Below are 25,820 nucleotides of genomic sequence, written 5' to 3' on the forward strand. Positions count from 1 at the left end.
GTTAGTTAGTTAGTTGGTTGGTTAGTTGGTTGGTTAGTTGGTTGGTTAGTTGGTTAGTTAGTTGGTTAGTTAGTTGGTTGGTTAGTTGGTTAGTTAGTTGGTTAGTTAGTTGGTTAGTTAGTTGGTTGGTTAGTTGGTTAGTTGGTTAGTTGGTTGGTTAGTTGGTTAGTTGGTTAGTTGGTTAGTTGGTTGGTTAGTTGGTTAGTTGGTTAGTTGGTTATTTGGTTAGTTGGTTGGTTGGTTGGTTGGTTAGTTGGTTAGTTGGTTGGTTAGTTGGTTAGTTGGTTGGTTGGTTGGTTGGTTAGTTGGTCAGTTGGTTGGTTAGTTGGTTGGTTAGTTGGTTAGTTGGTTGGTTAGTTGGTTGGTTAGTTGGTTAGTTGGTTAGTTGGTTAGTTGGTTGGTTAGTTGGTTAGTTGGTTAGTTGGTTAGTTGGTTAGTTGGTTGGTTAGTTGGTTAGTTGGTTAGTTGGTTAGTTGGTTAGTTGGTTAGTTGGTTAGTTGGTTGGTTAGCTGGTTAGTTGGTTAGTTGGTTAGTTGGTTAGTTGGTTGGTTAGTTGGTTAGTTGGTTAGTTGGTTAGTTGGTTGGTTAGTTGGTTAGTTGGTTAGTTGGTTAGTTGGTTAGTTGGTTGGTTAGTTGGTTGGTTAGTTGGTTGGTTGGTTAGTTAGTTAGTTAGTTGGTTGGTTAGTTGGTTGGTTAGTTGGTTGGTTAGTTGGTTAGTTAGTTGGTTAGTTAGTTGGTTAGTTAGTTGGTTGGTTAGTTGATTGGTTAGTTGGTTGGTTAGTTGGTTAGTTGGTTGGTTAGTTGGTTAGTTGGTTAGTTGGTTAGTTGGTTGGTTAGTTGGTTAGTTGGTTAGTTGGTTAGTTGGTTAGTTGGTTGGTTAGTTGGTTAGTTGGTTGGTTAGTTGGTTAGTTGGTTAGTTGGTTAGTTGGTTAGTTGGTTAGTTGGTTGGTTAGTTGGTTAGTTGGTTAGTTGGTTAGTTGGTTGGTTAGTTGGTTGGTTAGTTAGTTGGTTAGTTGGTTAGTTGGTTGGTTAGTTGGTTGGTTGGTTAGTTAGTTGGTTAGTTGGTTGGTTAGTTGGTTGGTTAGTTAGTTAGTTAGTTAGTTGGTTGGTTAGTTGGTTGGTTAGTTAGTTAGTTGGTTGGTTAGTTGGTTGGTTAGTTGGTTAGTTGGTTGGTTAGTTGGTTGGTTAGTTGGTTGGTTGGTTGGTTAGTTGGTTAGTTGGTTGGTTAGTTGGTTAGTTGGTTAGTTGGTTGGTTAGTTGGTTAGTTGGTTGGTTAGTTGGTTAGTTGGTTAGTTGGTTAGTTGGTTGGTTAGTTGGTTAGTTGGTTAGTTGGTTAGTTGGTTAGTTGGTTGGTTAGTTGGTTAGTTGGTTAGTTGGTTAGTTGGTTAGTTGGTTAGTTGGTTAGTTGGTTAGTTGGTTAGTTGGTTAGTTGGTTAGTTGGTTAGTTGGTTAGTTGGTTGGTTAGTTGGTTAGTTGGTTAGTTGGTTAGTTGGTTAGTTGGTTAGTTGGTTAGTTGGTTAGTTGGTTGGTTAGTTGGTTAGTTGGTTGGTTAGTTGGTTGGTTAGTTGGTTGGTTAGTTGGTTGGTTAGTTGGTTGGTTAGTTGGTTGGTTGGTTAGTTAGTTGGTTAGTTGGTTGGTTAGTTGGTTGGTTAGTTGGTTAGTTAGTTAGTTAGTTGGTTGGTTAGTTGGTTGGTTAGTTAGTTGGTTGGTTGGTTGGTTAGTTGGTTGGTTAGTTGGTTGGTTAGTTGGTTGGCTAGTTGGTTGGTTAGTTGGTTGGTTAGTTAGTTGGTTAGTTGGTTAGCTGGTTAGTTGGTTAGTTGGTTAGTTAGTTAGTTATGGGGTTTAACGTCCCAAAGCGACTAAGGCTGTGAGAGATGCCGTAGTGGAGGGCTCCAGAAATTTCGACCACCTGGGGTTCTTTAACGTGAACTGACATCGCACAATACACGGGCCTCGAATTTCTCCACCAAATAAATTCAGCCGCCGCTGCCGGGATCGAACCCGCGTCTTTCGGGCCAGCAGCCGAGCACCATAGCCACTGAGCCACCGCGGCGGCTTTGTGTGTGTGTGTGTGTGTTTGTGTGTGTGTGTGTGTGTGTGTGTGCGTGCGCGTGCGTGCGTGTGTGTGTGTGTGTGCGCATGCGTGCGTGTGTGTGTGTGTGCGCGTGCGTGTGCGTGTTGCGTGTGTGTGTGTGCGCGCGTGCGTTCGTGCGTGCACGAGTCAATTGTCCCGTATGATCACATAAATACGTGCGCAAGTTCATACTTACACCTAAATTTTTCGTGTTAATGGATAGGCAGTCTACTGAAGAACTCAAACGCATATCCCGAGAGCCTGCAAGAAGGCTCGGTGCACTTCAATGGCAACATGTCTAGCTACAGCTTCAATTTATATACTTGACAGAAAGAAACGAACAGGCACAAAAATAGTTACACTTTCCTTATCAGAACAACGCAATCAGTGACCATGGTGGCCGTGGTGTGAATGTGAATCACGGCTGCCATAGAAACCGATTTCATTATTTTTATAAGACAAATCGTGAGGTCCCTCCAAGCGGCAGCGTTGCCTGAGGGAGTGATGTGATCGGGGTAGCGTTGAACGAATATTACTCCACTCTGTTCCGGCCGAGTACCCCGCCAGATTCCGTACCACCCGAAGCCCTAGGCGCTGTGTCTCGTCCCTTCTCTCCCTGTGGCGTCCTGCCGCTGCGCTCCCGCACTACCAATCATATCTGATCAACGTGCCCATCAGTTCATGTTGTTCATGAACTACCGGAGGTTCCTCAAGAGATTATGGAGGCAACCAACTTCTCAATAACTGCAGACGAAATAAAACACATCATAGCAAAGCTCCCTAACAATAAATCACTCAGCCCAGACGATACAACTGCCCAATTGTATCAATGCTTTACAAAACAACTTAACCAAATCCTCGCCGAAGTTTTTCAGGGTGTGAGAAAACGAAAACTTCTGTCCTCATCCATGCGTCGCGGGAATATAGTTCTGATTTCTAGCAAGGCGGAACAGCGCAAACTACACAAGGACAGGGAAGTAGACGAGACACACACTGCGCTCACTTACAAGTGAAGGTTTATTTTTCCAGACACTTCGGTAAATATACAGCAGCATCAGTTGTAAACGTTCATTTTTAAGTCAGCGCTGTGTGTGTCTCGTATACTTTCTGAGTTGAGTTGAAACTGGCAAAATTCCATGGTGCCTGGCTGGGAGGATGGAGCGAGAAGTTCCGTCAACTCTTCGGACTAGAGTGGAGGGATAGAACTGAAAGGTACCTGGGCGTCAATCTCGACAATGGAGCAGCGATCAGGAACATTCTCCAGCCTGAAGTACCTGCCGCTGAAAGAAAGCTTGAACCTTGCCGACCGAGTCACACTGTCATGTTCAAGAGAGTCTATGTCTGTAATACGGCTGTTAACCCGGTGGTTTTGTACCTAGCCAGGGTGGCCACTATCGACAAGAGCTCCGTGGCTAAGCTTATGGCAAGTTTTCATATGGCGCGCAAAGGCTAAGCCCATGCGGCGGACTACCTTCCTTTGGAGTACTGAGGCAGGCGGACTGGGCCTCCTGAACATCGAACTTAAGGTTAACAGCTGGCCCCGTGGCCAGCCACAACACAGCCAATGTCCTGCGGTCTCACAGCCACGGCATTTTACAAAGAAATTTCAGAGGTGACGGCGCAGCTGCAAGCGCTTTTTTCTTGGGAATATCTGCTCTCAGTGAAAGCCGATAAACTAGACTGAAACTTATTGACGCAGATTCTTCAGGCGCCAATATAATGACCACCCTGAACAAGGGTAGGCAAGAGCGATGTCTTGGGGCGCGTCAGGAGGCTCCCTGTGCCAAAGGGCTTCAAGGATTGCTTCTTTTGCTTCCACACCTGTGTTCTGCCCGTGAAAGTGCGTCAGGGAAACCGGGGTATGCTTCCTACTAAGGACCGCAAACTGCAATCGGCGACCAGCGCAAGGCGACCACGGCGCGAGTGGAAGCAGTAGGGAAAATGGGCCACAAATGGGCTGTACCGCGCCAAGAGGATTAAGACGACGAAACGAATCACTGACCCTTCATCGCAACGGTGGCAGGCAGGGGAAGCCCAACACTTCAATGAGTGTTAAACGGCGCTCACCTTCTAGTACGAAATGCGCAGTTTTTTCGGCTTGCCCTGGGGTATCAGCTGACAGATTTTCCGTGCCTCGACGTCCCTGTAAAAGCTCCAGTACTCGTAAGCTGTGCTGGTGCTCAGACTGCATGCCCTTTGGGGGGGGCGCATGTAGATATCACTATGCGTAAACAGCTGGGCTAGTTGGTGCTTTGAAACACTAGTTCTTATCTTTCCGGGGCACATAGAACCTACGGACAGAGGGAGAGTAGACACACGCTGGAAAGGTCAGACATAGGGTCGCGTGCAGATGCGGTGGAGTGCTCTCGCAGCCCACAAACAACGTGGTGGGACTTTGAGGATAAGACGCAGTGGACGGGGAGTGCGCTGGAGGCGACTGGCTCTGGTCTGCCAGCGAGAGGAGCTGCGGCGGGGTGCAGCGCTGCCAGCCTCTTCAAGAGGCGATAGTACAGACGGTTATGATGCCGCTGAAGCTGGCACCGTGGGCCGCATCCCTGCCCATAGCAACTGCTTACCTCCAACTGGTCCTTTGCCCCTTTACTTTGTTGCGCTGTTCCCAGGCCAAAGTGTACGCTTTCTCCTTTTACCCGTACTCCAGTTCTATATTTCTTTAGCACGTTCATTTCCCTTTCTGTCTCTCCCTGGTTATCCCAGGTGATGTTAACATGGTGTTCACTCTGTGCTCTCTGCTCAGTGGAGTGGCACCCGTGTGCGTAGGTATGCAAATAAAGTTGTTATCTGACCGAGGAAAAAAGGCGGCCCTGATGTACTTCACCTTTTATTTATTGTGGATAGTGTATAGACCTGTAGGATGGTGGTTGAAATTCTGGCGGGAGATTTTTTTTTACTTTTTTACTTTTTACCGTCGTAAATTGTATGACAGCTATCAAATAGTTGAAATTTCTCTTCTTCCCCAATAATCACGTATATATGAGACACTTATGACACATACATTGCAATATAATATAGGATGGTTCACATAACTAGAACCAAGGATTAAGAAAAAGTGGCGCACTGGAGATGGACGAAGCCAACGACGTACTGTTTTCCGTTATGTGCCGCTCCTCACAGTATTGGTTAAATTCTGGTTAGTTAGTTAGGCAGCTTAGATTATTTTCCCCCACAATTTAACACTCACTTTAGGGCCACGCGTGTTTCGTTAAGTTGTAGAGGCTGTTACCAAAAAACCTATCCAGCTATGTGTAGCAACGTATCTTCTACGCGGACCTTTTTTTTCAGCATTTAAAGATAGCGTGCGAAACATGAAAAAAAAACTTGTGATGGCGTTCTTGCGTTACATTATTGTATAGCACTGCCAAGCGCGGCCTGAGTGCGCGCTCACCGTGTCGAAGTGAGCGGCCGACGCCGCTCTCAGCGCTGTCTCGGAAGTGCGTCGGCACATTCTTCCTGAACGTGGAAAGCGTGCGCAGTGATCTGCGATCAATGATAAGCGAGCCATCGACAGCCAATTCAAAACGAGCTTGTAATGAGTCATCGCATAGGCAAAACAAAAAAGGAAGAGAAAGCAGTGAAGTCGTCGTATTTCAGGGTAGCCGCCGTTTATTTTATCACTTTGTGGCCCGTCCAGCTGAGCGGCGGCAACTCACCTGGGCACGGTCAGAGCGCACGTTTAGTTCAAGGTTGGGAGCGCTGGAGGGAGGCAGCGCGTGAGCGCAGTTGTTTCGCAGGCTTCGTTTAAAATGCGGAAAAAGGAAACATGTAGACATGAAAAAAAAAATGGATAGGTTCTTTCATGCCCCCTCTACAACTTGACGAAATGCGTGTGACCGCAAAGCGAATATTAAACAAATTTGCACACAGGTCTGACCACGTACAAAGAGTACCCTTGGGCCGCCTGGGCGTGTGGCGAATCAACTTTTATTTTCAAACTTCGCATTTGTATTGAAGACCTGCACACATTGTCAAGAGGACTCGATGTTGAACTTCTGACGCTGTTCGCATCTGAGGGTGCAGGGAAACAATTATTCTGATACAGATCGGCACAAGCTTGCTCCTATCCACGAGGTCATTGAACTCCCAAAAGAATTTTGCAAGAAGTTAAAAGGTGGGGTGAGACTATGTTTTATCAAAAAATTCCATTTCGAGATTTTGCCGTCGTCCGATAGAGAATTCCTTTATCATTCAGAAAATATATTACACTTCGGTATTAGTGATTTCAGAATATTTTTTGTCCTTTTTCTTCTCCACGTCGACCGGAAAAGTGGGTGCACGTCGATGTGGTCTATTCGTTTCGGATACTTACAAAAATTGAATGCTCTGAAGCTTTTAATTAAACTCAGGCTTTGGTTTCCGAAAGCTTTTGAATTTGGCCTTCTTCATAGTACACTTTTTCACACACAAGGGCTTCTCCTGTAGCTCTTCTGTCAAGGAAAGTTTTGATGAATAAAACGGTCTTCAGAGACTTTACTGGCGTTTTTCTCAAACAACATTTTTAGAAATTTGTGTGATTGTGTACTTTGTACTTGTGTAGATTTGTGTAAGTCAAAAGCAAGCCAGAATTTTCACAGATGTTACTTAATGAATTTTAAATAACTGGAGCTAGAATGATTAGCCTAAGTACATTTGTATTTTTATGACTAAAAAGACATTCATAACATGCAACTGTATTGCATTGACAAAGATAAAAAAACATAATTCTAGTTTTTGTTGCAAGCGCATAACTTTAGTTCTTGTGTAAAGCATTTGTTGCTACTTTCATGCATAATTGCAACACTGAGTGGATAGCAGATTTTCATAAAAAAAGTACATTAGTGGGAAAAAATAACTACTTTTGAGCTGCAATCTAACCTGCTTCTACAAGAATCCTTGCATATTTTATACACATCGCTTTTAACTATAGCTGCTATACAGCCAACTTTTGAAACTCATTTTCAAAGCCTCGCACCACATTAATGGGCTGCATACTAGAGCGAAGGGTTTTAAGAGGCGAGCAATGCACTCCCAGCCAAGCTAGCCAGACTGCACAGGTCATGGATACAGGCGCCAAGCACGCCGCAAGCTGCACGCGCGAAAGATGAGTCGCCAGAATTTCTGCGAACGGCTAGCAACGCGCGTAAAACCATCTAGGGGAGCAAGGCACGGGCAACATGCATGAGCGAGAACTGTGTGTGGGGGGGGGGGGGGTGATTTGCGTCACGGCGCCGTCGCAGCGTTGGTTGCGTCGCGTCGTTGGGTTGGACGGGGAAATTCCAACCGCACCTAGGGAACAACGAATCATGCCGGAGTACCGCTGTGTCTCGCCGCGCTGGTGCGCTGTTATTCGCCGTTTGTTCCTCTCAAATCATCGTCCTTCGAGACTGTGCTTGTCGCAGTCGGTGAACGAGTGTCCCGCGCATCATCTGATGCAACATTTTTTTGTTCTTTCTGAGCAGAACTTCTCACTACGAGCGAACGAAGCGATCTGGCGTTAGGCCTATTTCAGGCCGAGTGAAAGCGGTGGAGTGTGTGTGTGTGTGCGGTGCCGCTGAGTGAGTGGGGGATCAACTCGAAGAAACGAAGCGGAAAGTGTGCCCCGGTGCGTTACCTGCATCTCCGGTGAGGACGCAAGAGCTGCCCCCTCCAGGCAAGTAAATTCAATGCGATGCAAGAACTTTTCAAGTAATCTCGGCCCACTAGAGAAAGTGGACCGTATGCAGGTCAGTCCTCGCGCATTCACAGAATGTGGATGGTAGTTTCCGCCGGCCTGTGCTCGGCGGCCCAGTGTTTCGAATTATTCTGTGGGTGCCTGTACACCTTCATTCAGTAGTAGGTATACAGGCACGGGCACAGTGACAGGACTGCTTGGCAGTGCTTATGACGGCACGCCAGTTGTACAGATATGCGCAGGTAATATGCAGTTCACCGGCCTGTTTACTGACGCATTTCCGTAGCACATGGCGTTTTGTAGAGAAAGACGCATGAGGCCGCTCTTCGTTGTCTGTTCGATCGAGTTAACCCGCGCGACCCGCTTTATCGAGGAATCTCGATTGCAAGGCGCTCGCGGCACATCCTTGCGCGTTCTGCATGCTGTCTATAGCAACTTGCGACTTCCACACGACGGTGGTTGTTTCCGCATAGCCTAGATGCACAGTGAAGTCTGCATTAGCTATTCTCGCTGATTGTGTAGTTCGCCTATTGCATGCATGTACTACAGTCGTGGACAAAATTTTGCGAGATGCTGGAGCAGCGTTTTGAAGCTGCCTCTGCCCCACTAGGCGCCATAGTGGCCGCGTCAAGGCTGCGATGGACGATGACTGCGCGCATGCGAGTCCTATATTCGCCCGCTTACCTGTCTGACAGCCGCCATGTGGCCGCCGTACTCGGCGTGCGACCCGGCGACTGCAATGACGTCCGCGTTCACGGCGCCCGTTGCATTTATGCTCTTTTTTTAAGGAGCGAAATAGAGTGCTCTCTTTCATTGTCTTACTCTAATCATTTGTAACTTCTTGCCTGGGAATGAGGCCGGGTTTTTGTAAACGGTCCGCTGTATCAAAACCGCTTCTCGAGTAAGGGATTCAATCCGTGCCCCTCAACGGCGAACTTTACCGTGCAGCGTAACCACATCGTAACTGTCGTGCCGCCGGAAAGTGTAAAGAATCGACAGAATTCTTAGGCAACAAATTTATTGCCACAAAAGAAAAAAGTAGACAAACAAAAACGCAGCCCTGGCGTCCATCGCAGAAACCACTTTCGCCGTCAGCAGCAATCACGCTTGCGAAACGCCGCAGCGAGTCACATTTTCACAAAAGGACAGACCATCTGTAAAGCACGAAGCCTTTCCTACTGTCTCAGTGGCCGCCTATAAGCTATCCGCGTTGGCCTTCTCAAAGTGCGACATCAGTCGGTCAGCTTTTATAAGCCCACACATTTTCTACGGTGCCCGTCTGCCCCTTCGCTGAGCGTGCCAGCTGCCGCACGACGCGACATCCAGGCACAGCGCTCACTCTCTGCGAATTGTGCGCAGGACTTCTGTCCCGCTGAAATGGGCAGCGTTTATCCCAGAATGGTCCTCCAAGGACGTAGGGCACGAGACATCCTCAATATTGCCCACGCAACACTCCGAGGCAAACGGTCCGTCCACTGTAACCAGAGGTCTGAGCCGTCTCCTTGACATGCGGACCAGACAGCCGCACAGCAGCGACCATTGGCAATCACGCTTTGCATGTTTCCGCTCAGCACTTGCTTCCACTACTGATCTGTCAATTTTCGAGCAGCCCATTGAGGCCGAAATATTCGATACAGAATTTATAAGAGGTAGATGACCGGGCACTTTGCAGTTTTCCGTCGCCGACGTGATTATGCTCACACGTGCTCAAACTAATCTGTTCGTAGAAAAGTTAGAGAGCGCTCGTGTCCTGTCTTCACCTTACCTGTGTCTTGTTTTTCGCGCTACGTTTTTCGAAGATGCAATTGCTCCGACTAGCCCAGTTTAGCTTACTTGACCAGTTTTAAACGGCATCTAATATTTCTGCCTTGTCATCGATGTTCCTCAATTTATGAATGATTAGTGATATCCAGCAAAACCTATATATATAATCTAATCCAGAATTTTTTTTCCCTTGCAAAGATGCCTCCGATGGTGCCGGTCGAGAAACGGCGACTGATCGCTCGATTGTTCGTAGAAGGGAATCCCCAGAGCGAAATAGCCCGTCAGACTGGTCGGTCCAAATCCGCCGTAGCCCGTGCCATTTGTGTTTTTTTGGAATTAAGGAAGCCTTGCCGACGCCAAGCGCCCAGGTCGACCTAGGGCCACACGATAGGATGATGACTTCCTGTTCATAGCCGCGGCTGTGGCGGACCCGTTCATGAGTGCCAAAAAAATCCGCTAGGAGCTTGCATTGAGGGTATTTTCGAAGACCATCAGATGACGGGGGAAAGATAATGGCCTGAGATTTTGCGGGTCGCCAGAAGCCTGATCTACGGAGAAACAGCGCCGTGAACGTCTCGAATTTGCTAAAGCTTTCCAAGACTGGACCGTCGACGATTGGGCCGAAGTCATGTTCGAGGACGAGTCCACATTTTTTATCCGTTGGTGTCGGAAGTTCTGAGTTTGGCGACCAGAAAATTTTTTTTCGTTGTAATGTAATATAGATCGTTTAGGTGTGATTGAGTTTTTGGTGCTTAACGTCCCGAAGCGCCTCAGGCTATGAGGGACGCCGTAGTGGGGATTTCCCGAAAAATTTGGAGCACCTGGGGATTTTTAACGGGCAATTACATCGCACGGCACACGGGACTCTTGTACCAGTCCGCCTCCATCGAAATTCTGCCGCCGCGGCCGGAATGGAGCGCGCTGATCTTTTTTTACGAATATGAGCAGGGGTCCAGTTAGCAGAGGAAGGTATCCTCCCGGCCCCAAAGGGTAAATATTACATAGGAAGTCATAGTGGCTACCACTTATTTTGCATGCCATATTGAAGACATGGTTGTAGAACCACCCCCTGCAAGAGTGACTTGAATCTGCACAGCCTGCCTAGGGGTGAAGCTACAAGTTCTTTAAAATTAACTGCTCTATATAACTATATAATCCCCTGCTACCAGTTCTCGGAAACCATGACACTCCTGTTACCCCCTCTGCCCCCACTTTTTGGCTTTCTCTGAACACCAGCCATTTCCCCCCCCCCCTGCCTAGTCCTTCCTTGGAAATGCCCCCCTTCCTTTCTCCTTCCAGTGCCAGCCCCCCCCCCCCTTTTTTTTCCCTTGTTATCATTTCCCTGTACCACGCTGACTAATCCTTTTATCTGAGTTTTGCAGGTTCACCCAGCGCCTCCCCCCCCCCCCCCCCCGTCGCAGCCCCTTCAAAGCCTTTTGTTCATTGCCTACCCCCCGGATATAGGTTGTTGCACTATTGCAGCCTAGGGAATGATGATTCACCTCCCTCCCCTTCCTGACACGCATCCCCTCCCACACCACTTTCCTTCCCCACCCCCGGGGCCTTCCTCCTCGGAGCGAAGGCCCTATATAATCCCTGCCGATGATGAACGCTTTGCCCAGACGAAGACAAGTCCCCTTGTCGAAACGTTGGCTCTAGCAAACTGAGGTTTTCCCCTCCCTTGTTCATTTTGTGATCGCCAAGGACCATCTACCGCACCCTCTCTCTACCATGGACTATATAACTATGGTTTCTTAAAGGCATGGTTAATACAATTCAGAGCCGTTTAACACTAGGGCTAAAGTACTCTTCACTGAAAACATCTTTTGATCCTAAAGGAATTGTCGCAGGTGTGTTTAACTATGGCGCGGAGCCATTTTGTTCACCTGCTCAGGCACGTCGCACCATACATGCAAAGTGTGTTTCCCAGCGGTCGCTGCTCTGTGGCTGTCTGGGGCGTCATGACAACGAATGGCCCCGGACGACTACTGAGGATCGACGGCCTCTTGGCCTCGAATTCTTATGTGGACATTATTGACAACGTGTTCCTGCCCTACATTCTTGACGGACCTTTCACAGATGGTTGGTTGGTTTGGTTTATGGGGTTTAACGTCCCAAAGCGACTAAGGCTATGAGAGACGCCGTAGTGGAGGGCGCCGGAAATTTCGACCACCTGGGGTTCTTTAACGTGCACTGACATCGCACAGTACACGGGCCTCTAGAATTTCACCTCCAAAGAAATTCCAGCCGCCGCGGCCGGGATCGAACCCGCGTCTTTTGGGTCAGCAGCCGAGCACCATAGCCACTGAGCCACCGCGGCGGCCCTTTCACAGATGAATGCTATTTGTTGCAGCAGGACAGGAGTCCTGTGCACACATCGCGAAGAGTGAGTGCTGTGCTCGAAGCACGTGGTGTGCGACGGCTACCGTGGCCACCGAAGGGGGCAGGCATGAACCCCTTGGCGAACGTGTGGGTCATTATGAAAGCCAAACACACGAGGTCCCACATTGGGAATGCCAACGCGGATGTTTTGTGGGCAACCATCAAGACCGAGTGGGACAGGCTTCGTGATGACACAGATGTCACCCTTTCCCTCTGTGAGTGTATGCCGCGCCGTTTGGCAAGCGTGGTTGTTGCTAACGGAGGATTCTCCAAGTATTAAAAACAGTCCAGGCGGCACTGGAAAAGACCACTTTCTGTTTTTTGTGCTTGTTTCACTGGAATAAATTTGTTGCCTAAGAATTCCTTCGTTTCTTTACACTTCACGGCGGCACAATATTTATGAAGAGGTTACTGTGCGCGCTCGCTGTTGAGGGGCATCAAGAAGTGGTTTTGGCAAGCAGTAGCACAAACCCGTCATCCACCGTAGGCGAGAAGTTACAAATGATTAGCGAAACAAGACAGCGCTTCATTTGTCTCTAAAAAAGCGTTGTAAACGCGACGGCCGCCGTGTACGTACGCCGCCATCGCAGTATCCGGGACACGCGCCGAGTATACAGGGTGTCCCAGCTAACTTGGACCAAGATTTATAAAAAAAACTAAGCGTTCTTCAGAACTGAAATCGCGTGGGTGTTATTGAGGTTTATCTAAAGTTACAGTACCATTTTCTCGCTCCTCCTATTTGAATAATTAGTCGAGATAAATAAATTAACTTTTTAAATATAGCTTGAAACGTTCAGGCGTCAATAGGAAGGTTGTGGAGCTCCGCAAATATCGTCCAACCCAGGTACTTCCAGCGAGATAGACTTAGCGTGGCCGTTTTTATTCGGGAAAAACGAAAGCCCGCGGAGTTTAAAAAAAAAAACACGTGACAGCGCGCTCCGTGCGCCCGGATGCGCCGCAATTACAGCGCTCTCATCCGTGCTTTGTAAGAAGCATCACCCGCTTCGGCCCTTTCGTGCTGCCCAAGACAGGGCTTCACGATGTGCTTGGTTCCAGGATAAGCGCCGGTGGGTACGGGCGGCAATGGAATGAAAGCGCGGCTCCTGTTTTTCAGCGTAATTCACAAGATGTTATCAGGCTTGTTATATGCGTCTTTGCTTGTTGGGATCTTGCTGCCAAATTCAAACGCTTGAGATTGTCATCGTTCTTCCGCATGCATTCTGCTAACGTGAGTGTGCAGTTATTGCCCTCAGAAACAGAAGCCGCGCTTTCTTTCAACTCCCGCCCGAACCCACTGGCGCTTATCTTGGAACCAAGCACATCGCGAAGCCCTGTCTTGGGCAGCACGAAGGGCCCGAAGCGGGTGATGTTTCTTACAAAGCACGGATGAGAGCGCTGTGATCGCGGCGCATCCGGGCGCACGGAGCGCTCTGTCGCGTGGTATTTTTTAAACTCCGCGGGCTTTCGTTTTTTCCGAATAAAAACGGCCACGCTAAGTCTATCTCGTTGGAAGTGCCTGGGTTGGACGTTATTTGTGGAGCTCCACAACTTTCCTATTGACGCCTGAACGTTTCAAGCTATATTTAAAAAGTTAATTTATTTATCTCGATTAATTATTCAAATAGGAGAACCGAAAAAATGGTACTGTAACTTTAGATAAACCTCAACAACATCCACGCGATTTCATTTCTGAAGAACGCTTAGTTTTTTTATAAACCTTGGTCCAAGATAATTGGGACACCCTGTATATGGCGGCCATATGGCTGCTGACGAGCGCGAGCAGCGAAAAACGGCCGACCGCGGCCAAGCTCGCAAAGAGCACCTTCTCAAGCCAATCGAACTAGCAGACAGGCAAGGGGACCAACATAGGACGCGCATTCGCCTAGTGATCGGCCAGCGCAGCCTCTACCCGGCCACTGCGCCTCTTAAGGGCGCAGAGGCAGCTTCAAAACGCCGCTCAGGCGTCTCGCAAAATTTTGTCCATAACTGCACTTACGCTGCAAAACATCGAATGAAATTTCTTTAGTGCGTGCGAGATTTTGCCGGATAGCCTGCCGCCGGGAAAGTGAAGAGTGGTCCCTTGCGGCTTGTGTCCAACGGATACTCGTGGGTACGGTGTAAGAATAATTTAGATGTTGACACTGACCGCCCGCCGCGGCGGAGAGCGGCGCGGGGGCGCTGCGGAGCAGGGTTGGGTAAAGCCCCTCATTCAGTGCCTTTTTAGGCTATATTTTTCAGTGTTTTCTGTTCCAAATCGGACGGAGGGCAAGTTGCGGACTGCATTCTTTACTATGTCACCGGTTTTTTGTGCAAAAAGAATCTGAAAAGTAGCCAGTTGCTCTATTTGCTCATCGGCCTTCATATTCAAAAATATCTCTTACTGAAGCAGCTTACACAAATGTGAAGACCGGAGGACGTCTTACTCATCCTAACCTGAACAGATTTTATCTTCTGAAGCAAACAGAGCGTTTTTTTTTTGTTTAATATGCAGACTGCAACACGGTGTACTGGGACACCATACACGCGGTGATTGATACCTACACGGTGACTTTACGATGTACTGATCACAAGGAAGAAGTAATCGCACATCTCCACTGTTACGTCAGCATCAGCACTCTCAATGCCTGCAAACAGATAGGGGACTACAAGTCAAATCGAGCATTCCCCAGGACTGCCGAGAAAATCTAATCATTCCCCCACTCCCTCGTAACATGTATCCCATATTCATCACTGAAAGGACGGAGAAAAGAGCAGAAGCACTAATCAGACGCTTCGATCTGATGGACAGCAAGTCCGTTGCGTAAGTGGACGCAGCAAGTGGCAAGTCGGGTGCGGCGGTCGCCTCAGTGGTCGACGGCCGAGGTGCCCCCGTATCGGCAGCCACCATTAGAAGCCGCAACGCGGAAACAGCTGAAGAAGTTGCGATAGCGCTCGCTTGCGTTGGAACGGAAGCCAATTTTATAATTAGCAATAGCAAAACGGCCATCTATAATTTTGGAAAGGGTAGGATCTCGCCGGAAACGGCAAGATTCTGGCCAGTAGACACCTAAACAGAAAAGTTAGCCTAATTTGGACTCCCGCACACGCGTCCATTCCGGATAAAAGTCTAAACAATAGGGAGGCAATCGCATGGCGACGCCTCCAAGCTGGGAACTGCATAAACCCGATCTGGGCAAATCATGTTCATAGAGATAACAAAGAAAGCGATAAGTGCAAACTGTGGGGCGAGAGGGACCCTCGACCACATAATCTGGGAATGCGCTAGCTCCCCAGGGGCTAACGAAAACATAAATTGTAGAGAAACCTGGGAAGCCCTGCTGCGGAGCGAGGCCCCTGCTTCACAGCAAGCCATCCGCCTGGCGCAAGAAGCCGCGAGGAATCAAGACCCCTTCGCCTGCTTCTAATCGCAGAGGTCCCAGCCCCCGTCACCAAGGCCTGCGTGCCGGAGACAGGGAGTAGGGGGCTTCCTTATCTGGCGGAAAATAAAGTTGATATCATCATCATCTCAAGAAAAGAAGAAACAGGCCAAGCCGTGTTCAGCCTAGATGGTGGAGGTTTCATTACTCAGTGCATCGTCCAAATAGACGGTTGTTGTGATCAAGATTGCTGTGATGGTCTTGCCTCTAGACTACACAAAAGTAGCCCAGCGAGTTGATTAATTGTTTTGTGCATAATCTAGTGAAAATACGCAATAATATCTCTCAGAAAGGGCATACTTGTAGTATTAACTTTGTTCCATAGAATGGCTGCAAAACCAGAACAGAGACCAGTTCGTCGCATTGTCATAACGTCCGACGAGGTTCCGATGATTACTTCTGACCAAGTGAAGGCTGGAATTGAAACATTCTTGGTTGAGAACAACATCTCAAGCAATTTTGCCGTAGACGAGGTCATCAAAATACATTGGGATGGAAGAGATATAAGCACGCTTCATTACCGGGATGCAGACAGTGATAGATCACTATCACCACACCCACCGCCGGATGTGCCTGTTCCTCAAAAAATCAAGCCTAACATCCTTCAATGCAACAAACAACTTACACCTACCACCAGTGCCAGTAACGAATCATCTGGCACTGCCACAGTCCTGACAGGTGGACAAACTGGTTCTGGTGCCACACCTTCGAAGCCCGACACACTTCCAGAACAGCTTAAGGTTTCCATTAGTGGGCCAACAATGCCATGTAGCTACAGGGCGATCAGAGTAAAATGTGTCACAGATAGTGACAAGGTCATCTTGGCGCCATTGGGACCAGCGCCAACCTCTAAAGGCAGCATTTCAGCAGAAAAGCAGGTGTGTTTCATGCCACGTGCAATTCGGTACATTAATAAAACAGGTGAAGTCGTCGAGAAAGCCCTGAAACCAGGACAACAGGTAGTACCTGTTGTGGCACCCGTTGTCACAAAGCCGGTACCTGTTCAAAAGTCAGCCACCTCCTTGACGTCTCCCGCTGTTCCTGGGGTTTCCTCAGGTTCGCTGAGGCAGACAACCACTAAGACCTTCACTCTCCAACCACAACCTGTGAAGTCCATGCCGACCGTGGCAGAGATTTCCTGTGTGCCTGTGACAGTTTCGCGCGTGGTGCATGTGAACCCAGAGTCCCGTGACCTGAAGCCTCGGGGTTCGTATGCCAGCTTTCCACAACGCTTGAGGGGCTCGGTCAAAATGCCCCAAGCTTCTCCGCAAAGGCCGCTGTACCCTGCCGCGTGCGATGACGACACGGCGAGGATCTTGGAACCCGAAGTGCTCCTCGAGGTGTCCAACAAAGTCATCCAAGTCCAGCCGCTTAAGAAAACGGAGTTTGACACCTCTTCCTCTTCTCCTTCCACTTCAAGCTGCTGCAGCGAGGATTGGGTCCCCACAACCCAGGTGCGCGGGAAGACGAAACAAAGCCGCAAGCGAACTTCACAAAGGGCGTCCGTTCAGCGGGAGTACAGATCACGCAAGCGCCGGCGACAGGGAAAGAAACAAAATCCTGCACCACCCCCAGATACCAAGTCTTGGAAGACTTCAAATGACGAAGTGAATGTTGACATTCTCTCCTCAAACTGCATTGATAGACCTTGTGTTGTGAGCATGTACCACCTGAATGACCGCCTCATGACGAAGGGCTTTGTGAACCTGGCCTCCGTAAAACACAAGGAACTCTTTGCATTGGCACGAACGCCGGAGGTAATGTTGGCGCAACAAAAAAAACAACAAAAAGACGCAGCCCGTCGACGCAGCCGCCACCACACGGCGACACTGTAAAGCAGCCGACAGCGCCACCCCACAACAAGCCCGGCGCCTGGGTCAACGCCGTGAAATATGGAACGCAGGTGAGCGGTACGGACAGGGCTACCTCCTCCTCCCCTCCCACCTGCCCCCCTGCGGCATGCAGTGCCGAGCAAACCAAAATAGCAGCTCTTGGCAAAATTGAGATGCTGCTCCAGAAAATTGCGCTCCTAGAATCGCAATCAAAACAGCCTATCGCTCCCCCCTCGCAACCCGCTACCGAGACAATGGAGTGTGAGCCCGCGGCATCGAACGCAGCACTGAACGCGGAAGCTGCACTTGAGGTCCGTCTAGAGGCCCGCATGAACGCCCGTTTCAATGCCATAGAAAGTGAAATTTCCGCAGCAGTCACCTCCCCAATCGCAAAAATTACCGAAATTGTACCCACAATCGTCGCACAGCACATCGCACAATCTTCGCGAGGCGTCCGACGAGTCGGCGGTCTAATCAAAGACGTGTCTGGCCGCTATCCCAAAACCTCGCGTCGCGCCATGGAAACTTTAGCAGAAGACGATGACGGCTCCTCGCTCTCTGGAATAGAGGATGGCCCCCTCACCGCGAGTATGGGCTCTGGAGAAGCGTCCCTACAGTCGCCCTCTCATTTAACTGACCATGGCGCACAGGCCTCAAATTAGGCGCTCTCCTCATACCAATTCGGACACCCCCATCCAAATTACCCAGTGGAACTGCCGGGGATTCCGTTCCCGCGCCAAGCGGGCGAACCTCCGGCTCTTCCTGTCAACATTCGATTCACTTCCTGCGGTGGTTGCCCTGCAGGAGCCAGGGAGCGGCGCAACTCTTACAAATTATGTTACGTTCCAGCAGGACCCCTCTACCTGTATCTGCGTGCACAAAAATTACACAGCCAACATGGTTGATTTGGACCTCAGTATTGCATACTCCTAAGTGATGGTCACTCTTCTTCCGCTTAAGAAAAAAAACGCACCCTTACATATACTTAACATCTATTCTTCTCCCAAGATAAAAATGTTACTTTCGCAGCCCTCTACACTCGCGCCCTGAAAGCTGCGGGCAGGGACCCCCTGGTGATCGTGGGTGACTTCAACGCTCATTGCACACTCCGGGGGTACGTGCGTGAAGAGAAGCGCGGACGCAAGCTAGCGGAACTTGCGTCCACGCTGGGCCTGACCATTCACACCGACCCTGCACACCCAACGCTGGTGGGTAACTAACTCCGTGACTCGGGACACGTGTCCGGACCTTACCTTCACCAAAAACATAAGACACGCAGAATGGACCAACACCGAGGAAACCCTCGGCAGTGACCACTGTATACTCAACACCAGCGTCAGAACCAAACCAGTCGCAAAATCTCACGCCCAAGCCCGCCTGCCTGACTGGACAAAGTTCCGGCACACCTACACTAATTCCGCCCCTATTCACGAACAAGGCTACCACGCGTGGTCACAAGAATTGGTTACACATCTTCATTCGGTAGAACCTCAAGTTCAACTATCAGAGGCCACGCCGGAGGTGGACAACCACCTCATGCACCTCTAGGAGGCGCGGCACAGCCTCGTCCGCAGATGGCGCCGCCAAAAACATAATCGAAAACTCAAAATTCACATCGCCGAGCTCACCCAGCGAGCGGCTGAGTATGCGGCCCAGCTCGCCGACTCGAATTGGGTGGACCGCTGCAGTACGGCCGCTAGACAGATGTCTAGCCGCAGCACTTGGCGTCTCTTTCGAGCCTTGATCGCTCCGACTAAAACCAGAGCCGAGACACAAAAACATCTCCAACAGGCTATCCATAGCTTCAGCGGAGATACCTCAAAATTAGCATGCAAATTACGCGATCAATACCTCTGTATCCAACAGGGCCCCCGAGGGACAGCGTACTCGTATGCAGGTTCCGAGAACGCGGAACTGGATCAACCGTTCCGGCTCCACGACCTGAAGGCGGCCTTGAGTAAAATGAAACGAGGAACGGCGCCGGGAAGGGACAATCCGCTCGCCGTGGCAATCCGTGGCAATCGCGCTCGCCGCCGCCGATCAGGACTCGCGGGTCATCATTATCGACTCGCGAGGGGCCTGCAGGAACATCGAAAGGGGCTTTATTCTCTATTTGGCATACCAAATACTTCAGAAGAGCAATTATCTCGGGGCTCCCGCGTCCCGCACAATAGTATGGACTCCCGCGCACACGGGTCTCGAGGGAAACGAAGCTGCCGACGCCGCTGCCCGCGCGCTCACTCTCCGGGCATCACCCTCGCCTCCCCCCGATGCGGACAACGACCCCAATCCGGTTTTTACCTTCAAGGAAATCATCCAATATTACCAATTCGGCCATGCAATCTTCCCTAAGCCCTGCAAGGGCCTCACGAAGGCGGAGGAGCGCTTACTTCTTCGCCTTTATACTAAAACACTGCTGTGCCCGGCAGTCATCAAACATTTCGACCCTGCGTGCACAGGGGAGTGCCCGCACTGTAGGGAAAAGTCTTTGGACCTTTACCACATGGTGTGGGCATGCCAATCAACCCCGCACCTTCCCCCTATCTCCAACCCTACCCGGGAGGACTGGGAGGCGGCCCTGCTCGGCTGCTCTGACCTGGCGAGCCAAAAGGCCCTGGTGGGGCGCGCCCAAGCAGCAGCTACAGCCAATGGGCTCCTGTAATGAGCAGCCCACCTACCGTTTGTTAGGGACTGACCCTTAAGGACCGATCCCCTCACTCCCTGTACATATTTTATACATAAAGTTTTCAGTCAGTCGCTCGGAGAGCCCGCGAGTGGTGTCGTTGCCGAAAGCTCCCAACATAAGCAGGCATGCTTTGTCGCTGCTCGAGTATAGCTGGCAGTCTTTCTGATGACGATCGGTGCGGCGCGCCGGCCAAGTTTTCGCACATATGTGTCTCCTGCTTGCTGCTCGAACGGCATGCATCCGGAGCTCGAAGCGCGGCTGCGTGCAGCCACCTCTGAGATGGGCTTCGAGCCTTTCAGTACACGCCATACCGAGACCCACAAGGCAACGACAGCAGCGACTCATCGGCGCAGCTAGGAAACTCGCAAAGGCGGGCGAAAAGATTTGACGAGAACATGTGGTTTTGTAAGCAGACGGATTTTCTTCTCCACCGGAAGTACTACATTAATGTCAAGAAATGCGCTGGATTCTTACCTCTGTATACGTGTGTTTTAAAAAATAGTAAGCAATCAATAAAATAGTATTTCAAGGAGCATCAGTGCTCAGTTTCAAATGAATTATTGCAAAAATTGCGCGTGACGTCATTGGGCAGAGCCAATGATAAGGGTCGCCCAGTCCATGACCAAGGCTGCCCAGTTTACGTCATGTGGTAGGGGCGGCTAAAAACGCGCGGTGAGGTGTCGCCCTAATCGGCTGTGAGCGGCAAGTTTGAAAAATTGTTTGTAAATTATTGGTTCCACGCGCAGCTTTCTGAATCAGACTAGAATACTCGCAGAGACTACCTCTGCAGAGTTGTTGCAATAAAATATGATTCAAGAAACCATTTCAGGGTCCCTTTAGGAGTCAGTATAGTTAACTACGCTCTCAGCATACTTGCGGATGAACGAAAAAAACTTTGCAATGAACGCATTTCCATGACGAGCTTGGAAGGATCGCAGGGCCGCGTCCTCGCTGCTGTTCCATTCATTCATGCAGTCCCACCAAGTAAAACACGAAGTAGCCTAAAATTATTCAGTGTCGGCAGCATTTTCGATCCTCCTGCGCTTTGCCGAACTTAACAATGCCCATATACAGGCCGCGGCACCGAACTCTCGCGTAACACCGGCATTACCGCCGCCGCAACTTGGCGACCAGACAAGACCCCATCGCCTGGTGCCATCTGTCCGCATTCGAGAGAAGCGCAAGGAAGAGCGAACACAGTCTGGTCGCGCCGCCGGGCGCAGTGTCAGCACCTAAATATATTCTTACACCGTGCTCGTGGGCGGACTGGCCAGCATGTTATAGGGTGGGCCCTGCTCATATAAGAACTAATCCCGACAACACGCGCCCCGTTAGATAGCACTGACATGCAGTTCTTTCACCGTTCCCGTGGTCTCCTTTTTTGCTAACGCCTGTACAGGACCCTCAGATATGAAAGTAAACAAAGTTTGAGCATTCCATTATTTGTTACTCCGTAATAATGGGCGACAAACAAATTTTAGGTTTCGTAACTTGTTTGTGTCTTGTTTTAAATGTGCAAGAGTAATTTTGAACTTTGGTGGAGAAATAATGAAATGATACGACTTTCTCTCCGTGCTGGATATCCCGTTCATATTGGAGGGACCTGTGAAAATTGCCAGCAGCTCAAGTTTTCTCCGCGCTGTGTTTGTCCATTACAGCGACCCCTTTTATCCTGCCCGCCCTTTTGATCGCTTCGGTATCGTATTGTATGGACCACTTCCCGTCATTGCCGCCGGCAGTCGCTTAATAATTGTGGCTGTTGACGACCTGAGTGGTTATGCCTAACAGTTATGTCGAAGCCGCAGTGCTGCCGGCAGCGGCGCCCTATTACGCGACGTCGCGCATTCTGCAACACCTGGTATTCCGCTACGGCGAGCCAGCGGAACTTCTCAGCCGCAGAGGGCGAGTGTTATTGTCTGAAGTAATCGAAGCGCCCCTCATCAAATACAGATTGTCCGCCGCACCACTACTGCTTACCGCCTGCACACTAACTGGTACCACTGAGCGCTTCAGCCGTACACACTCAGTATACATCGCCTGCGACCACGCTATAACCAAGTCCTCACATTTTTTACGCTAAGGAATTCTCCCTTTTCTTCCACCCACCGGGACGCCATCCTTCCACACTGCAGCAGTCGGAATGCTACGCCAGAGCGCGAAACTGTGCCAGTGCGATAAACTTCCTATTGCTGCTGCGGACGAGTTTTTCACGAAGTTTGCCAACGCTACGCCAAAATAGCGCGTGATGCACGCGCAAAAAAAATTGGCAAAGCTGCCAGCATTCATCCCCAATGAACACGACCAACGCATGTAAAAGAAGAAACTGCTGAGAGACTCATTTCAGTGCTTGCCAAAGAGGGTGAATTTGCTGCGTTCGCGCCACTTTTATCGCTGCGGCGCATGTCGCATCCGTCAGCCTTGATTAGGAACATGCCAGAGTTCCCTCCTGTCGTTGGTGGTTTGCTCCTTTCATCTGCATCCTCCCGTTCTAGGTGTTGCATCTTTTCATCTCGTTTCCACCTCTGGATTCTGTCTTCTATGTCCGCTCTTGCATCCTGGCGCTACAGAGTTTCAGTTCACGGCGGTCAACTTCACAGGGGAGCCAACTCAGCGGTGCAGCAGAAAGTGTGCGCTAACACGTGCCCCCAACTGCGCAGGTGCCGTCTTTTCGCGGTAAGGAGACGCATGCGCAGTTTGTGCCTTGTGAAAGTCGGCCGCCAAATTCTTCCTGTGAGGTCGCGAATCGCGCTATGCTATAACTCTCTGTGTTCGTTCTTGACCGCTGGCTCCCGTATTTTTCACTTTTTTCGTGGCCTCACGCTCTTTCTGCCCTTTTTTGTTTACTGCCTCGGATCTTTAACTTGTCGGAACTCTACTGCGTCCCTCTTCTTGTTCTACTGCACAACAGTGGCGGCGTTAACCGCACGCATAATTTATCGAGTCACCCTAATGCCTGACGACCAGGCTTGAAGAGTGAGCCCGAGGGCACGAAATTTTTCACTTTCCTCGAAGGCGCTCACCCGCATGGGCATCTGGAACGAGACACATCCGAAGTCGCCTAGAAGTGTGCATGCTATCTGTTGTGTGCAAGAGAGTGCAGAGACGAAAAGTATGCCGAGAAACGTGGAAAGGTCTCTCCTGAACATACGAAGCGGGAAAATCTCAGTGAATACCGGCGTGTGCAAGCTTTCTTACGACATTTTTATTTTCCTGTCACTTTTTGTCTGTGCATGAGAGCTTTGTGTTTTGCGCGTGGTGCATTGTGGGGTACTCGTGCTTCTGTGCTCGGGAGATGAGTATTTGTATTGAAGAGTACAAGACATGAAGAAGCTGCGACCAATTGACATTTTGCTTGCTACGGCGCATGGTTCAAAATGTTTTTGGCCATTCCCACCACTCGTACTGACCCGATTCCATCGCGTGTTTTCAAATCGCGAAACGCGCCGAGGAACGCCGCCGCCTTGACCCTTCGCTCAGGTCGGAACACCTGGACGCCTTGCTTCCCAACGTTACCGAAGATAACGTCGATGTCGCCGCCTACCTTTAACGCGAAGAAGCAGCTCGAGGACTTGCCCGATTACGGCTCAATACCAGCAGCGGACCGACGCCAGACGCTACAACCTACGAAGACGCAACGCGGAATACGAGCCAGGAGACCGAGTCTGGGTTTGGTAGCCCATTCGCCGCCGCGGATTGAGTGAAAACGCCGCTATTTCGGCCCGTACAAGGTTCTTTGTCAGCTAGGTGAACTGGACTATGAAATCGTCCCTGACGAAATGACTGCATCCCAGCGACGCCGTGTACGACCAGAAGTTGTCCATGTCGTCTGTCTAAAGCCCTATTATGCACTCTAAATGGCGTTGTTTCCACACTCGGTGTTTATTTTCGCACAATCCCTTCGTTTCCAGTCGCCTTGTGTTTTAAAGCATCGGGCCGGTGCTTCTTTGAGAGGGGAGTAGTGCCGCGAATCTTCGCAGTGTGTTTTTTCTTTCTTCAAAGCAGCCGGCACGCCGCTTTATCACTTTTGTCATGCAAGAAGTGACCAGATTTACATCGATTGATCGCATCCAGGCGCAGCCGCTTCTACGTTGTTTCTGAATGTTCTAGTAACTTTGCACGCTTTATCTCGAAAGTTCGCTGTCAGCTTTAGATTCAGCAAGGCCGAGAGCGGCGGGTATTCTTTTCGACGACAACCGAGCATGCTTGTTGCTACGCCGCTGCCGACTCATTCAGCTATTTACGGGCGTAAGTCAGCCCAAATAAAGAGTTTCGTTTGGAAGCCATTTCCACCATATTCCTGCTCTCCAGACTGCAGTCATCACTGCTTGACAGTATTATCTCGCATGTATTCTGATGCACGTAGACGTGGTTGTATATGCCCTATGTATTGCGGTTCTTTACTTAAAAATCTTTTGTAACATCGCAGTGAAGGACTAGCGACTTTTTTTTGCTCCATCAATTTTGTATGTTACTGCTGCATTTATAGAATCCTGTTATGTCTCTGTGTATCAAATGATTTTTTTTCTATGACAGTTATGTTCAATAATTGTACCGTTTCTCTTTCGCGTACCGCTTGTACTGTCTGCCCTGCCCCTATGTATTACGGGGTGCGAGCTTGTCAAGCTGCTGACAAGCGAGATTTTTTTTTCTCGCCGCCTCATGCACTTCAGTGCGTGAAATAAATGAAATGAAATGTAATCGCCGCCGAGTTCGGTATAGTCGGATACAACTCAAGAACGCAGCGTCTTTTCCCCGTCAAAGGACCCTCTTCCAGCCACTGGCGTCGGCCGATTCTCATGATCCTGCTAGTGTGGCAAAGCATGGAGTGGTAGATGGACCTGGATAATCCCTTCCCTCTGTGGTCCCGGATAGACCCCTCTCTATATATTGGCGTCGCTTACTGCATTGTCACGATGGCAGGGTCGTGAGAATCGGCCGACGTCATTAGCGGGAGGGGGCCCTTTGACGGTGCAAAGCCGCTGCTTTCTTAAGTTGTAGGGGAGTCGAATGGACTCGACCCTTCAACTCCTCCGCAAGCGGTGGGTTGACTCGCAGACCCCCACCCGCCCCCCCCCTCCCTTAAATTAACTGAATCCTCTCTCACGCTAGGGGAAAGCGTTTCCTGTAGCGGAGAATAGAAGCGGGAGCCGGTTTACCAGGAGTTTTCATTAAAGATTTCTTCTGGCCCATTTCCTTCGGACTGAGAGCAATGAAACTTGGAACAGTTATTAGTCGTTCTCTACATAGCTTCCACCGTGGACACACCTCTTTATGCTACTGTCAACGCCTCTCTTGTAGAAGTCTACAGGTTGCTCTGAAACCACGTTGTGACTTCGGAAATTAGTTTCATAACCTAGGAAATTCTTGACCTTCAAAAATGACATTGGAAAGAAGTGGAGGTCCGATGGTGCGACATGGGATGAATAGGAGGGATGTGGTAGAATTTCAAACCCGCAGCACAGTGCTTTCATCTGGGGAAAATGTGAGCTGTGAACTGTGACATTTTCTTGCAGAAGGCCAGAAGGTAGACAACTTTGGAGAGCGACAGAATCTTGGTTTTGATGGCCGCACACAATTTCTGCAGCAATGAAGCATAGTATGCCCCAGTAATCGCCGTACCTTTAGCTAATGAATCCATCGAGGCTTCTCCGTGGGGGTCCCTTAGTACTGTGAGCATGACCTTTCCAGCGGATGGTTGTGCACGTTCCTTCTTTGGAGGCAGTGAGTCTGGATGCTTCCATTGCATCGGCTGTACTTTAGTTGCCGGATTATAGTGATGGACCCAGCTTTCATCCTGGGTGATCAGGCTGTTGAAAAAATCCCCCTGGTTTCCATGCCACATCGTCAGTAGAGCCTGGCAACATTCGGCTCGCTCCTGCTGAAAGAGTTTGCACCGCAGCCGAGAAACCAAGCCAGCTGACACCTTACACATATGATGATGGTCTTGAATGAATTTTTGTGTAGACCTCACATAATCGTGATATACTGAGCGAGGTCTTCA

General features: G+C 49.7%; 1 protein-coding gene and 1 long non-coding RNA gene across 2 annotated transcripts in view; one reads left to right on the forward strand and one right to left on the reverse strand.

Annotated features, from left to right (window-relative positions):
* Positions 1 to 25,820, reverse strand: part of LOC149354544 (uncharacterized) — a 177,240-nt gene that overhangs the window by 83,857 nt on the left and 67,563 nt on the right. The gene's annotated exons all lie outside the window — the stretch shown is intronic.
* Positions 15,628 to 17,136, forward strand: LOC149354545 (uncharacterized). Its single transcript, XM_089585145.1, has one exon. The coding sequence runs from the start codon at positions 15,628 to 15,630 to the stop codon at positions 17,134 to 17,136; it is 1,509 nt and encodes a 502-aa protein (XP_089441271.1).

This window comes from Amblyomma mixtum, chromosome 3 (assembly GCF_055824585.1).
Source record: "Amblyomma mixtum isolate Tamu chromosome 3, ASM5582458v1, whole genome shotgun sequence".
Taxonomy (NCBI): domain Eukaryota; kingdom Metazoa; phylum Arthropoda; class Arachnida; order Ixodida; family Ixodidae; genus Amblyomma; species Amblyomma mixtum.